The sequence below is a fragment of the Capra hircus genome, chromosome 2 (assembly GCF_001704415.2).
Source record: "Capra hircus breed San Clemente chromosome 2, ASM170441v1, whole genome shotgun sequence".
NCBI classification, from domain to species: domain Eukaryota; kingdom Metazoa; phylum Chordata; class Mammalia; order Artiodactyla; family Bovidae; genus Capra; species Capra hircus.
The window spans coordinates 132,298,328-132,313,187 of record NC_030809.1 but is presented as its reverse complement, the minus strand read 5'-3'; the positions used below and the strand labels follow the sequence as shown (position 1 = coordinate 132,313,187).

Here is a 14,860-nt window from a genome sequence, read left to right as displayed (position 1 = left end):
TGTAATGATTGCCCTGCTTTTTACCTAGTTTGTCTTCCATCTTCACAGACTTGGTTTTGTCCGAATGATCTCAAAGACCTGCCGTGTATCTACCATACCGTGTGTTTTTTTCCACAAATGCTCTGTGGTGTGAGGCGATCTGTCCGTGCCCCTGTTTCTAGAACCCCGTCCCTCTACTCCTGACAGGCCGAGCGGGACGCCCAGGGGATATCTAGGATCTCCCTGGGTTCCAGCTCCTGTCTCCTACACTTTTTTTTTAATTTGCTAAATGAAGTACTCATTCCAGTGTCTTCCTAGAGCAGGAGTCACAGAAAATACATTTCCCAAGCCTTCACTGGTGTGAAAATGGCTAGACCTGAGATCCATTTGGTCATTTCCTGCCAGCATTTTGAAGCCGTTGTTCCGTTGACTCAGCATCTGGTGGTCCACAGAGAAACTGAGTGCCGTTCTGACAGCCAGTCCTCTCTATGTATTCTGGTTTTCTGAACACATGCTTCATGGGTCGTCTCTGTGATCCTGGGGCTGGTCTCCACATTCATTCGCTAGGTGGCGGGTGAGCCATTTCTCTCTAGATGGATTGAGTGCTCTACTTCTCGCTGTTTCTCTCGTCACCTCCTCCCCTGTGTCCTTTCTCCCCTCCTCTGGACTCTTACAGGCTAGCGCTTGGACGGCCTGGATGGGCAGATCCTGCTGGCGGGTGAGAGGCAGGATGCCCCGTTTGTGAGGGACCCCAGATGTGAGTGCAAGAGGAGCTTCGCTCTGGGCAGAGACTCCGCAGTTTCCTCCGGTGTGGGGCTAGGGCAGGGCCAGCTTAGCCTGGGCACTCAGCGGCAGGGGCTGGCCTCCCATGAACGTGGCCTGCCCAGTTCCTCGTGCCTCTGAGCCATGAGCACCTCCAGAAAACACACATCCAGTCTCATCCTGGGCAGGCAGCTGCCTGGAGGTGGGGGGTGGGTCATCTGGGGGTCTTCTGCCCTGTGCTCACTTTGATCAGTGCCCTCGCGCCCCCTTTCCGAAGATGGTAAGCCAGCACATAAACAGCTGACGTGTCTGCTGATAGGTATAACGGGCAAAGGAGGGCAGAGATGGGAGTGGGGGCTCAGGACAGCAGGTGGCCAGGCACGGGCCTGTGGCACAGATGCCCCTTCCTTCCAGTTTGGGCAGATGGCATCTTGAAGGACGTGGGGCTTGCAACAGTTGCTGGGAGATGATACAAATAAGTTATGGCTCACCCAGTGGGTCCTGAGCTGGGTGATCTCCTGGTAACCCTCCCCCACTGGACCGCTGCAGGAGCCAAATGGAGTGGGCACAATGGGAGGCCCTGACCTAGGGGGTCTGTGAGTGACTTCTGAGTGGCCCTCCGTGTGGCACCAAGCCTGCCCCCATGAACAGCTCCTTTAAACTGCTGGATCCACATGGCTTTGGGACCACGCTCCACCCCCTGGGGGGCAGAGTCAGGTTGTCCCTAGCAAGGCATGATGCCTGGGGCTCAGGAGAAGGTCCTAGAGAGGACCTGGGACCAGGGTTCAAGAGGGCACCAGGGCTGGGCTCTACAAGACGCTGCGGTGGTCACACTCTGCATCAGAGGTGGTGGTCCATAATCTTTCCAGGTCATGCCACATTTCACACCTGGGTTTCTCATCTGGCCGTGGCCGTTAGAGAAGTGAGATGTGGGGGCCAGCACTCCCTGGAGGTCCTACAGTATAGACGCCGAGCAGTCAGACTTAGGACTGCAGCCTGCCCCCTCTTTCACCCCCAGATGGTGTCTGTATTTCCAGCCCCTGCCGGGCACCCCAGCCTCACCTCCCCGTCCCCGTCTCGTTGCAGGAAGTTCTACTACATCACCTTGCTGCGTGACCCTGTGTCGCGCTACCTGAGCGAGTGGCGGCACGTGCAGCGGGGGGCCACGTGGAAGACGTCGCTGCACATGTGCGACGGGCGCACGCCCACGCCCGAGGAGCTGCCGCCCTGCTACGAGGGCACGGACTGGTCGGGCTGCACGCTGCAGGAGTTCATGGACTGCCCCTACAACCTGGCCAACAACCGCCAAGTGCGCATGCTCGCCGACCTGAGCCTGGTGGGCTGCTACAACCTGTCTTTCATCCCCGAGGGCAAGCGGGCCCAGCTGCTGCTGGACAGCGCCAAGAAGAACCTGCGGGGCATGGCCTTCTTCGGCCTGACCGAGTTCCAGCGCAAGACGCAGTACCTGTTCGAGCGGACGTTCAACCTCAAGTTCATCCGGCCCTTCATGCAGTACAACAGCACGCGGGCGGGCGGCGTGGAGGTGGGCGAGGACACCATCCGGCGCATCGAGGAGCTCAACGACCTGGACATGCAGCTGTACGACTATGCCCGGGACCTCTTCCAGCAGCGTTACCAGTACAAGCGGCAGCTGGAGCGCCGGCAGCAGCGCCTCCGCAGCCGCGAGGAGCGCCTGCTGCACCGGGCCAAGGAGGCGCCGCCGCGGGGGGACGCCGAGGAGCCCGGCCGCGTGCCCACGGAGGACTACATGAGCCACATCCTGGAGAAGTGGTAGTGGCGGCTGGCGGGGGCAGCGGGGCTGGGCAGGCTGGCCGGCGCGCACGGCCCCCGGAACGCGGGGAGGAGGACCCCATCCGCTAGCCGGAGGGCAGAGGCGCCCTGAGCGGCGCGGGGTAAGCCAGGCGGGCGGGTTCTTCCCGCTCTGCCCGGCTGGGGTCGGCGGAATCAGCATGGGAAGTGTGTGGAAGGACACCCCACCTGGCCTGCAGGGCTGGGAGCGAGCGGGGACCCACTCTCCTGGCCCCCACCTCATGGTGACGAAAGCCACAGGTTTGAAGACTAGAAAAGGCCCGTGTGGTGGTGGAAAGCGGCCCTGCTAGGTCAGGTGTGTGGCATGCCCGCCGGGCACACGCCGCCTCCCCCAGCCTCAGGCCACCCAGCAGCCCCTCAGCCTCCAGGGAAACCCTTGCCCGAGGGCCTTCAAGGGACACAGGCAGCCCTCTGAAGTGGCCTCAGGAATGGAGCTCTCAGCTCACCCGTCTTCAAGGTCAGGGCCCACCTCGTGTAAAGCCAAGACATTTCTAGTCTAGCCCCTGGGCAGCCCACTCCCCTCTCTAGCCCAAGGTCAAAACCCAGTGTGGCCTCATGCTTTGGGTGAGGAGATCAAAGCACATCACCTGGGGTCCCCCACCCCACTGTCTGCAGTCCCTAGACTGAGGGGAGCTGCGGGGGGATAGCCCCACACTGCAGTGCCCCCTCGCATGGGCAGAGGGCACCCCAGGAATAGGAAGGCCGTGGCTGAGGACAGTGCTGCCTGTGACCGAGCAGGCCACCCAGCCTGCAGCTCAGGCAGGAAGCGGGTGGAAGTCCGGAGATCCGCCTGACCCCAGTCTCCCTCCTTCCCTCTGGGCTTTGGTAGTGGACTGCCCCTGGCTCCAAGCCCACCACTTGGACATTTATTTGAGGTTACACCCCATCGCCCCTGCAACCCTGCGTGTAAAGTTCCGTCAGAGCTCCGTTGGCTAGAACACTGCCAGCAGTGGCCGTGCCCACAAGCACTAGCTTGGGGCCATGGTGGCTCAGCACAGCCAGGGTAGGGTGCATAGTTCTTCCAGATTCTCAGCTAAGAGCTGGAAGAAACAGTTCTGGGTGGCTTCCTTGTGCCCGGATACACAAACCCCCATCCCAGCCTCTCCCCGCATTTTCCTGTGCCCTTGCCCACACCAGCTGGTCAGGCCCGTCCCTGCGGCCCTGCCGATTGGAGAAGCCATGTTCAGTCCGTTGCAAATGCTTGCCCCATTCCCATCCCTCCGATACTCGAGGGGGCCAGGCCAGCGTCACCTCTGGATGTACCCCTGTCCATGTAAGACCTGAGGTCTGGGGAGCTGAGTGTGAGCCCCACACCTGAGGTGGACAGGCTCCTCTTCTGTCCAATAGAGGACTCATACGTGACTCGAGGAGGTGAGGGCCACGGGCCACCGCAGCCTCCTGGGCAGATCCCCTGGGATTCTCCACCCCAGGCTCCCCCAGCCACCCTAGCCGCCCTACTGTGGAGTGAGAGAGTGGGAGCGGGGACCCTTCCACAGCACCGGGAAAATTAGGGTGTTGTCAAATGAGGTGGCTACCCAGGAGGCAGAATCGTTACCGCTTGTCTGGCACAGGGGCTTCCTATGCCACTGGCCACTTTGTCCTGCAGCTCAAGGGCAGAGCAGTCAGCAGCCCCCCAGAGTGGATACATCATGCTGAGGAGGTGAGCGCCAGGTGACTCAGTGGCTCTTCTGAAGGGATGTGAGGTCAGCGTGGGGATCTGCTGATACTTACATGCGGTGGGCCTGCTCCAGGTTCACAAGCGCCCTGAGGCTCACACAAGCCTGCGCAGTGGCCTCCCACTAGGAGGAGAGCTCAGCCCTGTTCTGCCTGAGCCCCTGGCACCCAGCCAGTAACCTGGCTGCATCAACCCTCCTCAAGGCGGGCTCCTGAGTGTGAGGGCCTGAGTGCAGGATCTGTTTGTACATAATGGAACGTTGTAGCTTATGGCCTGTTGTCCCAAGTCACACGGTCTCCTCGGCTTCCCCGCTGCATCCAGGAGGCGGTCCCGGCTCCGGCCAACACCCTGATGGGTGCCAGTGAGGGTCCCCCAGTGGCATCACCCTCAGCTGCTGGGGTCTCCCGTCCATCGCTGCCTGCTCAGGACACCCGCTCTGAGGCGAAGGCTTCTCATGCCTGCAGCATCTCCTCCGACGCCATGGGCTGGGGCTTCAGGAAAGGGTGGCCCCTGGCCTCTTCCCAGGGCCGAGGGACAGAGGCAAGCGTGCACTGCGCAGACAGCTGCCCCGTGCCAGCCTGCAGCACCCTTTCTCGGAGGAGGACTCAGGGACAGCAGTACTGTCCAAGCAGTGAGTCTGTGAACTCTTTTGGGAACTGGAAGTCTTTAACTTGAACCCAGGAGCGTTTAAAGCTTTATTTATTTATAGCTTCTTATTAAAAAAAAAAAAAAAATGTTGAGAAGAAGCCTTTTGGTGACTCATACAAAACAATGAGTTGATGGAAACGCAAGTCATAATCATCTAACTGTTTTTGTCTAGGTCAAGATGAATGTTAGCAGATGAAATAAACCCTGAAAAGGAGCGCGGTATGTGTGGTCTGTGGTCACATAGCCGCGCACGTGGCGTGGTGCCTGTCCCAGTTTGATTTTTGAAATGTGTCTGTGAGCCAGGAATCGCAGGAGCAGACGGGCTTCCCTCGGGGGCAGGAGGCCCAGTAAGAGGAGTTAACACACTGCGTCACGATGCCTCGCTTTGTGAAAGTAAGAGAGGTGACTGTCATCACCGCAAAGAATAACTTGGGGAATTCCCTGGTGGCCCAGTGGTTAGGACTCAACACTCTCACTGCCAGGGGCTCGGAGTTGTTCTCTGGTTGGGGAACTAAGATTCCACAAGCCTTGCAACATGGCCAAAAAAAGCTCATTAATTATAGGACTTGAAAAGCTGCTGCTGCTAAGTCGCTTCAGTCATGTCCAATTCTGCGATGGCAGCCCACCAGGCTCCTCTGCCCCTGGGATTCTCCAGGCAAGGATACTGGGGTGGGTTGCCATTTCCTTCTCCATTGAAAAGATGAGCCCAGCTTAAAGGAAGGCCCGCACCGTGTGTTTATTTCCCCTCTGTTTATTTCCCCGTGTGTTTATTTCTCAGTACCTATTTCCCCTCAACTTTTAATTTTGAAAGATTGCAAGTGACAGATTGAAAAAGTGGTTCATGGACATCATGAAGCCTTGCCCGAGATTCACCTGGGTTAACACTGTGTCATGTTTTATTACCCTGCGCTCCCACTCACCTTCTGTGTGACAGGCATCACGCACAGTCACAGGGACGTTTTTTCAAAACATTAGAAAATAAAATTTAACGTTACAAAATACACTTTAACATTATAAAATACCCCCAGAATATTTCTAAATTCTTCAGTATGTACCTCCTAAAAATGACATTCTTCCACACATACACAGACATCATATTCCTAAAATTGAACATACAGTAATATTAGCTGATATGCAGGCCGCATCCAGATTTTCTGATTATCCCCACACTGTGTCCAGAATGTTTGTGTGATCCTTATGGCACTGTCTGTCTTGCCTCTCCTGTGTCCTTAAGCTGGGCAGAGTCCCACCCAGCCCTCTTCTGCATCTGTCTCAGCCTTGACGTTTTAACATTAGGCCAGTTGTCTCGTCCAAGGTCAGAGCGTGTTTTCTCACAATCAGATTGAGTGAAAGGTTTGGGGCATCACTGCTGCACAGACGTGGTGACTCCCTGGCTGCCAGCACGGGTGAATTTTCGTTCTCAATCCCACAGGATGGGGAGGAAGGCCCTTGCTGCATTTCTGGGTCCCAATGTGCTCACAGGGCCCGCTGGCTTTTTCTCCATGGACATGGATCCGTTGGGTTTGGATGTGGGGCTGGCTGTTGCCGGAGGGCGTAGGGCCAGGAAACCAGTACCTGCACTTTCCCCCACAGGCGTAACCACATGCAGACTCTAGAAGGGCTGTGTCCTGACCCCTAGCCAGGACCCTGGCCTCCCTCCCCTTCCCCCAGTCTGTATCTGGGTACTCCTGCCTTGTGCGTGCAGGAGAAAGACCGGTGGCCCAGGCTTCCTCCCCACCCCTGCCTGCAGCGAGGAGGACAAGACAGTCACAGCTGAGACCACAGAGGTGCCAGTGGGCACAGGTGGCCACCTCCTGGTCCCCCGAGCTCCCTCTCCTACGTGGGAGAGGCAGAGAGGGGAGCAGACACAGCTGTGCCTTAAGACCCAAATACAGCGTGTGCTCCCAGCCACCTGAGCCTGCAAGGAAGTGTCCTCTCAGAGCAAAGCACAGAGTGTTGGGGAGGGGCAGAGCCTGCCACCCCCCGCCCGCCCATAGGAAGGCTAGAGTGGATGCCCTGTGTAGCCCCAGCTTCAGCCCACCCGGATACCTCCCTCAGCAAACCCAAGGAGCTCCTCCCACTGCTGCAGCTCCACGCAGCCCCGCAGGGCCAGAGTGTGAAAAGACAGAGTGTGAAAAGACAGAGGCCGGATCAGTCCTGAAGACACCTCCCCACAGAGGTATCTTCACTTTCTGTTTGAAGGTGAAGGCCACGCCCAGGTCTTCCTGCACTGGCTGCAGCCTGCGAGTCCCTCCACCTCTCTGGTCCCCCAACCCTCCCCTCTGACCTTGCTCCTCCTCAATCTCACCCCCCGACATTCTCCCCTTCCCTCACGCCCACAGCCCACTGCCCCCCAGCCCAGCCTCCCACCCCTGCATCCCTTGGTGTTTCCTCTTCACATCAGACACCCCAGCGGTGGATCCTCAGCCCCAACCTCGGGGCAAGCTCACTCTGAGCGAGGTTCCTGCTGGGGAGGAAGTGCTGACTGACCTGCCCAGGCAATTTGCATGGGAATGAGAGTGGCGACCCACTCCAGTACTCTTGCCTGGAGAATCCCATGGATGGAGGAGCCTGGTGAGCTACAGTCCATGGGGTCGCAAAGAGTCGGACATGACTGAGTCACTTCACTTCACTTCCTCCCTGCCCAGAGCACCGGGGGTCCTTGGGAGCCATCACCAACCCTGAGAGACCCCTCCCAGAGCGCGCACCTGGTCTTGGGAACCTCCAAGACCAGAGGCCTTGGGAAGATCACAGGGAGCCTTGGCCAGCACCCCTAACTAGCCAGGCCCCCTACACACAAGCTCTTGCCCTAGCAGGTGTGGCTTAGAGGGCCTGCCCTTGGCATGGGGGCTGGGTCTGGCTCCCCTCCGTGCTGCAGCAGCCTGTTGTCAGGTCAGGTTTAGATTCAAGTGGCCGCTGTCGGCCACTCTCTATACAGGGAGGGTTGCTGAAAGGGCTCACCTGCTTCTGGAAGAGAAGACACCAGAGTGGGGCCACACCGAACCACAAGTCAGCCCTGACCAGCGGCCAGCCACTGGGGACTCCTGACCCTCCCCAGGACCAACTCAATCTCACCCACTGCACTGCCCCCGCAAGGAGTGAAGCCACGTGGGCTGAGGGTCCACTACAGAAACATCCAAGGATGGTCCTCTTGCTTTCTTCCCCTCAAAGGACCAAGATGAGTTTCCAGGTCCCCTGCCCACAGCACCATCCATCCGTACCTCGTCAGCGCCACCTGGACTCCTGGCCCCACCCCCGCTGGGCACCCCGCTTCCTGCACCTCCAGCCCAGCCCACCCAGCCCCTGGGCTCCTCTGCTCAGGCTGCAGGTGGGACCCGGTTCCTGGTAGGCCCAGAGGAGGGATCTGAATACACAGCATTGCCCAACTTGCTCCCAAACAGGCCCTTTTTAAAGAAATTGTTCATATACTCACTTTAAATTTCCATTCCCTTCGAAGTATGATTGAATTTTTTAAATATGTCCATTCAAGTTAACAGACTCTCCCAATTAGAACCAGTGTGTAGGGATCCTCTCCTGCTTTCCCGCCCCTCTGGGAAGCGTCTAGGCACAGGGGACTTTCCTATCCCCCAGTGATGGGTGGCAAGGTGCTCATGCATGCCCCCTGCTGTCCCCACAACACCTTATCAAGAAGGCCATCGGGGCCAGGCCAGGACCACCAGCTTCTGTCCTCACCAGCTCCACTGTGAGGTGTCCAGAGCAGCCTGAACTCGGGGTGATCCCCTTAGCTTGGACAAGGCACAGAGATCTCCCCCAAGTCTGGCCCTCTAGCCCCTCCCCCCCCCGCCCAGGAACCCCTACACCAGCAGGCACAGTGTTCTTAAACTCCCCCAGACAGGTATCCACAGCCCACCAGTCATGGAGGCCAGCTCACTGCCCTGGCTATCCCGCTAGGCCACCCCAGCTGAGCCATCCAGCAAACACACAGCTCCAAGGCCCCAGACAGGTCACACAACGCCCCCTTTCCTTCTCCTCCCTCTCAGCCCAGCCACTCCGTCTCCAGTACCTGGCCCGGCCTAGGCCGCGGGCATGGGGCACTGAGGCCCGCTGGGCCTCCCCTTTATCTCCAGCTAAGAGGACCCCCACCCCAGGCCCCAGCAGCTTCTCCCTTTGAAGGGCCTGTCCTCACCTACCCCCCCACCCCACCCCACCTTACACACCACCCCTCTTCAACCTGTCACGGGACCCTGAGATTTCTCTGTGAAAGGAAGAGACTGTAAAACACTTCTTTAGCAAACAAAAAGCCAAGCATTCAAGGCACAGCCTCTCCGAGACTCGAGGGAGCCGGCCTGGAGCCTCGTGGCTGGGGCTCCGCGGGTCGCTTTGTTCTGTGTGGCGCGTGCCCTTCCCCAGAAGCCACAGGCCCAGACTCAGGACTCAGGGCTCCAGACGATATTGTGTGCTGAAGCGTCAGCTTGGCGCTTTCTCAGTGCCGTCTCCAGGGGGGTGCCTCAAGGGGGCGCTGGCCAGAGGGCTTCCTGTGCAGTGGAAGCTGGCTTGTGCAGCTCACACACTGCTCTCTAAGAAGGACGTTAAGGTGCGGCGTGCCCTTGTGCTTCCTACACCTGCCACGGCCTGGACTTTGCCCCTTGTCAGCTGGCGCTCCACACAGGAAGTGATCTCCACACCGTAAGATTTTCAGACACGGTCATCAGAGCCTGCTGGTTACCCCTTAATATTTGTGCTCCTCCCCTCCTTCCTAAGCAAGACAGCCTCCATGGATCAGTGGGAGCATAACCAGCCAGGGTCAAGACTACACCTCCCAGCCCCTTACAATGACACGTGGCTCTACCACGTCACGCTGACTGATGGTAGGCAAGAGGAGACGACGTGTGCAGTTTAGGAAATAATACTGGAGGAAGCAGTGGACCCTTCCTCCTACAGATTGGCTACGATGAAGATACGATGTCTGGAGGTCAAGCAGCCATCTTAGCCCATGAGGGAGAAGCCTGTGCTGAAGACAAAAGAGCAACAAGGCTGGTCTCTGATGATTACAGAACGGCCCTACAAGCTCTGAGCTGCCCGCTCCATGTAAGAGAGAGACGGGACTCCTCCACCCTCGACTGAACCTGGTCCTATCTACAGCAGGCCACATGGCGTGACCACTGAAGGCGGTTTTCCTGCAGAGGGAGCCAGCTGAAGGCACCAGCCAGGGGCAACACAGCCACTTCACCGGCAGCTGGGGGTGTGCCACCCCAAGGCTGCCCTGCCTTCACCCACGTGGACCTGTTCCGCAGGTGGAGCGGGCCTCTTTCCTGTATATACTTTAGTACCTTCTGAATTTTGAAACGTGTGAATGAATTACCTATTCAAAATATAGATGGCTGAAATAAAAACAAAAGTGAAATGAGAGATAAACACAATTCAATACTGTGATTTTCTCAGAGTTGACAGAGCAGGGAGCAGGTGGGACTCTGGCTGGAGGAATAAGGGAATTTTAAGTTTGTCTGTAAGATTTTATGTGTTACAGATAGAAAACGAGGCGCATGAAAGAATACCAGTTGTCACTTCTGGGCGGTGGGCGCAGGGCAGGGAGGTTGTCATGTTATTCCCTGTGTTCTCTGAATGAGTTATGTCTCAAAATGAAACCATCATCGTGGAAAGCCTGCACGCAGGCAGGCACCGAGCTCAGGTAACTCAGGCTTCAGACTCCTGATGCAGGAAGGAGCCAGGGAGACAGGCAAGGCCGATGACTCCCAGCTGAGATGTGGGGCTGGGGGATGTGGGGTTTGGAAACTTTGCTTCACATCATCTTGCTGGATGATTCATGGAGCGGTCGCGATGGCCCCTAGTGTGGGCCCAGCCTGCCCACACATCCGTTTGTCCCTTTCACTGAAGCGCCAAGTGTCCCCCCACTGGCCTCTCTTGACACTTGGAGTCAGGGGGTTCCTCAATACTGACCCTCATGAGGGGGCTTATCACCAGCCTATGGGGATAAAAAAAGTCCTGGCTCCCTGCTTGGCCTTCCTTTTCTCCTGCCTCCCGGCAGGGGCCGTGAGTGAGTAAACTAGGATCCCCACTTGGCCTTGGCCAGTGGTGGCGGGGGCAGGGCCACAGGTTCTTCCGTGAGGATTGGCCGGAACGGGGTGGTTATCGCCTGAGGGTTTTCCCTTCTGCTAGGCTGCCCCTTTCCTGGCCTTTTGACTATGACAGCAGGTTTCCTTAGGACTTTGCTGCCTATGCCCAGTGGTATTTCTGGGTTCCTGGCAGTTTCTGCTCCAACTCTGGGATATGTGAGGCGGAAAGGAAATTCAGGAACTCACTACCATGTCACTCCTTGGGTTTCAAAGTCCTTAGCTCTTGTGTCTTCTTTTATTTGCCATTTAGAGCCTCGATAGATAGATACATATGAGAGACAGACGCGCTTCCCCACTGGCTCAGTGGTAAAGAATCTGCCTGCAAAGCAGGAGCCACAGGAGATGCGGGTTTAATCCCTGAGTTGAGAAGATCCCCTGCAGGAGGACAAGGCAACCAACTCCAGTATTCTTGCCTGGAGAATTCCATGGACAGAGGAGCCTGGCAGGCTACAGTCCATGGGGTCACAAAAAGCAACTTAGCATGCATGCATGATAGCTAGATATAATAGAAAGATATATAGATGATGTATGTTATGTATAATATATATTATAGATAGATTTTTATATATATATACATAGATATGGTTTAACTTAGCAGGAAGAATAGGGGAAAGCATGTCTACTCCATATTCCCAGAGCAGAAGCTTCCTGTCTAGAAGACATAACCATAACCAAGCTGCCTTTGGGAGTGATTATTTTTAACCCAGAACAGGCATCGGTGTTTCCTCTGGCCGGTGTTCAGAGGGGCTCCACAAGAAGGGCCTCGGGCCCTGAGAAAGTGGGTATGAGGGCAGAGCAGTGACCACCTGGCACCCTTGCTGCCCGGACCTAGGTCAGCGCCGGGAGCCAGCTTGGCTCAGGCCCTCCTGAGCTGAGTGTTTTTCACTTTCCCAAGCACAAGAGAGACCTGACTCCCTCCCAAGTCAGCTCCGCCCTCAGCAGGCCCAGGTGAGAAGCAGAATCTGTCCAATTACCTCTGCTTCCCGCTGGTTTGGCTGCCCGTCCCTGACTAGGGGAGCTGCACACGCCGGGCCTCCCTGCAGAGGCCCTGGCTCCCCTTCAGGGCTGGGCAGGACCAAGTGACGGGAGAGGGCACTAAGCCAGGACGTGGGCATGATAGGCTCACCCCTCAGTTCCAGCTCAACTCACCTGCTCGTAGGTTGGTAAGAAAGGGGCTCCCCTGAGTGTGCTCCTATCCTCCCACCCCCGGCCACTCCTCACACGCTCCCCTTCCACGCCTACCCTTGCCCATGACTCTGGTTCTGAACCCACCAGCCTAGGAAACAGTGTAGACATTGGACCCCCAGACCCTCTGCCTGCCAGCTTTGGGGCAGAACGCTGCTCTCACTGGGCTTCCAAGGAAGCACTGGTGGCAAAGAACCTGCCCGCCAAAGCAGGGGACGTAAAGACCCAGGTTCAATCCCTGGGTCGGGAAGATGCCCTGGAGGAGGGCATGGCAACCCACTCCGGTATTCTTGCCTGGAGAACCCCATGGACGTCGGAGTCCACAGGGTCACGAAGAAGCAGACACGACTGAAGCTCTCACTGTGTCTGCCCTTCTGCTCTAGGGCGAGGGCTCAGACTGGCCCTGAGACGCAGGCAGTGGCTGCCCGGAGCTCCCTGTGAGATGCTGTTTGCAGCTGGGGAACCAGTGGCTCTGGGACAGAGAAGATCAGCCCCGAGCTCCCAGCGGGCCCCATACCCCATTCTCTGTCCAGGCCACGTGCTCCTCCACATACTGGGGCTTCCTGGAAGCACCTGCTGACCACGCTGCTTGCACTGGAATCCTTGCTTCGGGCCTGCCTATTCATGCCCAGAGACCCTGCTTCCAAGGCCATCCGCCAAAGGCCTCTCTCCACGTTGCTTCTCCCTGGGTGGAACCACAAGGGGGCTGGGGGAGGAGGCCAGCCCGGAGGTGCGGTCTGCAAGGCAGCCAGAGGTCTGGCACTTCTGAGAGTGACCACCTCACACGGCTTCAGGGACTAGCACAGACGTGCCTCCCTTGCGTGTAGCCACGTTTCAGATGCCCCCTTCTTTATCCCAGCTTATTCGGGCCAGGGCAAAATAAAGGGTAGAGGGTGAGCGTTCGGGCAAAACAAGCCTAGTTACCCCCAACAGAAACGTGACTCTGCCTTAGGCCAGACCCCCAGGGGAGGTACCTCATGGGGGGCAAGCCACATGGGGGGCTGTGCCAGGTGCCTTGCACGCCGTGTGTGCACATGCGGTTTCTGCTATAGGCCGAGTGGTTCATGCCACGCACGTTGCATGCTGTACGTGGCATATGCCATGCATCCCGGATGCCCTGTGTTACACGTTAAACACGTGAGCACGTGTGTCTGCTGCATGCTGTGCGTGTTTGTCGCATGCCATGTCTTACACCCAAGGCGTGTTGTACACCGTGTGTGCTGTGCAGCAGGTACGGTAATGTGTGTCGTATACTGTATGTGCTGTGTGCTCCGCCCTATGTGCTATAGATGTTGCTGCTGCTGCTGCTGCGTCGCTCAGTCATGCCCGACTCTATGCGACCTCGTAGAAGGCAGCCCACCAGGCTCCCCCGTCCCTGGGATTCTCCAGGCAAGAACACTGGAGTGGGCTGCCATTTCCTTCTCCAACACATGAAAGTGAAAAGTGAAAGTGAAGTCGCTCAGTCATGTCCGACTCTGTGCGACCCCATGGACTGCAGCCCACCAGGCTCCTCCATCCACGGGATTTTCCAGCCAGGAGTACTGGAGTGGGGTGCCATCGCCTTCTCCAGCTATATATGTTACATGTTATGAAAGGTAAACCTGTGAGTCGCTCAGCCCTGCCTGACTTTTTTTGGCCCCATGGACTGTAGCCCCCAGGCTCCTCTGTCCATGGAATTCTCCAGGCAAGAATACCGGATTAGGCTGCCATTCCCGTCTCCAGAGGATCCTCCCAACCCAGGGACTGAACCCAGGACTCCTGCACTGCAGGCAGGTTCGTTACCACCTGAGCCGCAGGGAGCCCCACACGTGGCTGCTCTGCGTGTTTCCTGCCGTGTATTGCTCGCTGCGTTCCATCCTACATGTCACATGCTATGCACCATACCCTGCTACACGTTCCGTGTTGCGTGCTACACATATGCACACACTGAGCCGCACGTTGTGCACGACATATGCACACACTGAGCCGCACGTTGTGCACGATCACAGTATGCGTTGCATGGCACGTGTGTTTTTGGCTTTTGTTGGAGCACAGCTGATTCACAATGTTCTGTTAGCTTCAGGTTACAGCGAGGTGAACCAGCTATGCGCGCGCATATGTCCACTCTCTTTCAGGCCCCCTTCCCAGGCAGGCCACTGCATGACATTACGTAGAGTGCCCTGTGCTCTGCAGTGGGTCCTTATCAGCCGCCTATTTTACATGCAGTAGGGGCATGTCACGCCTTACACATGCGCATGTGCGGCTCTGCATGTTTTCACTGTGTGTTATACGTGACGTGCGCTGTGTGTTATGCACACTGTACACCATCTGTCTTAATATGCCACTCCTCACAGACACTGGTAGTGTCCTGCAGTCTCCCCGGAGGAGGGCCACAGGCTGCTGCCTACTGTGCCCTCCCTGACGCTGAGATCCCTTTACCCCCAACTCTGCCGGCCAAGGTACTGTCACAGGCCCACCGATCAGGCCCGCGGGGGCCGCCTGCTCCTAGCCTGGGGAGCACCCGGCCCACAGCAAGTCCCCGCTCTGCTTTTGTAGATCAGTGACAAAGGAAAGCACATCATTTCTTTATCCATTCTCCTGTTTTAGAACACTGAGTTGTTTCTAAGCTTTAATTATTTATAAATGCACTTGCTGTTAAATTACTTACGTGAAAAATGTTTCTATTTCTCTTGGGTAAATACCAAAG

At 57.2% G+C, this 14,860-nt stretch overlaps 1 protein-coding gene across 1 annotated transcript in view; it reads left to right on the top strand.

Annotated features, from left to right (window-relative positions):
- The window catches only part of HS6ST1 (heparan sulfate 6-O-sulfotransferase 1), a 39,623-nt gene extending 34,514 nt beyond the window's left edge, over positions 1-5,109 (top strand). Inside the window, exon 2 of the mRNA XM_018065928.1 lies at positions 1,828-5,109. Coding sequence (XP_017921417.1) covers positions 1,828-2,536 — 709 coding nt within the window. The 3' untranslated portion in view covers positions 2,537-5,109. The remainder of the gene's footprint in view (positions 1-1,827) is intronic.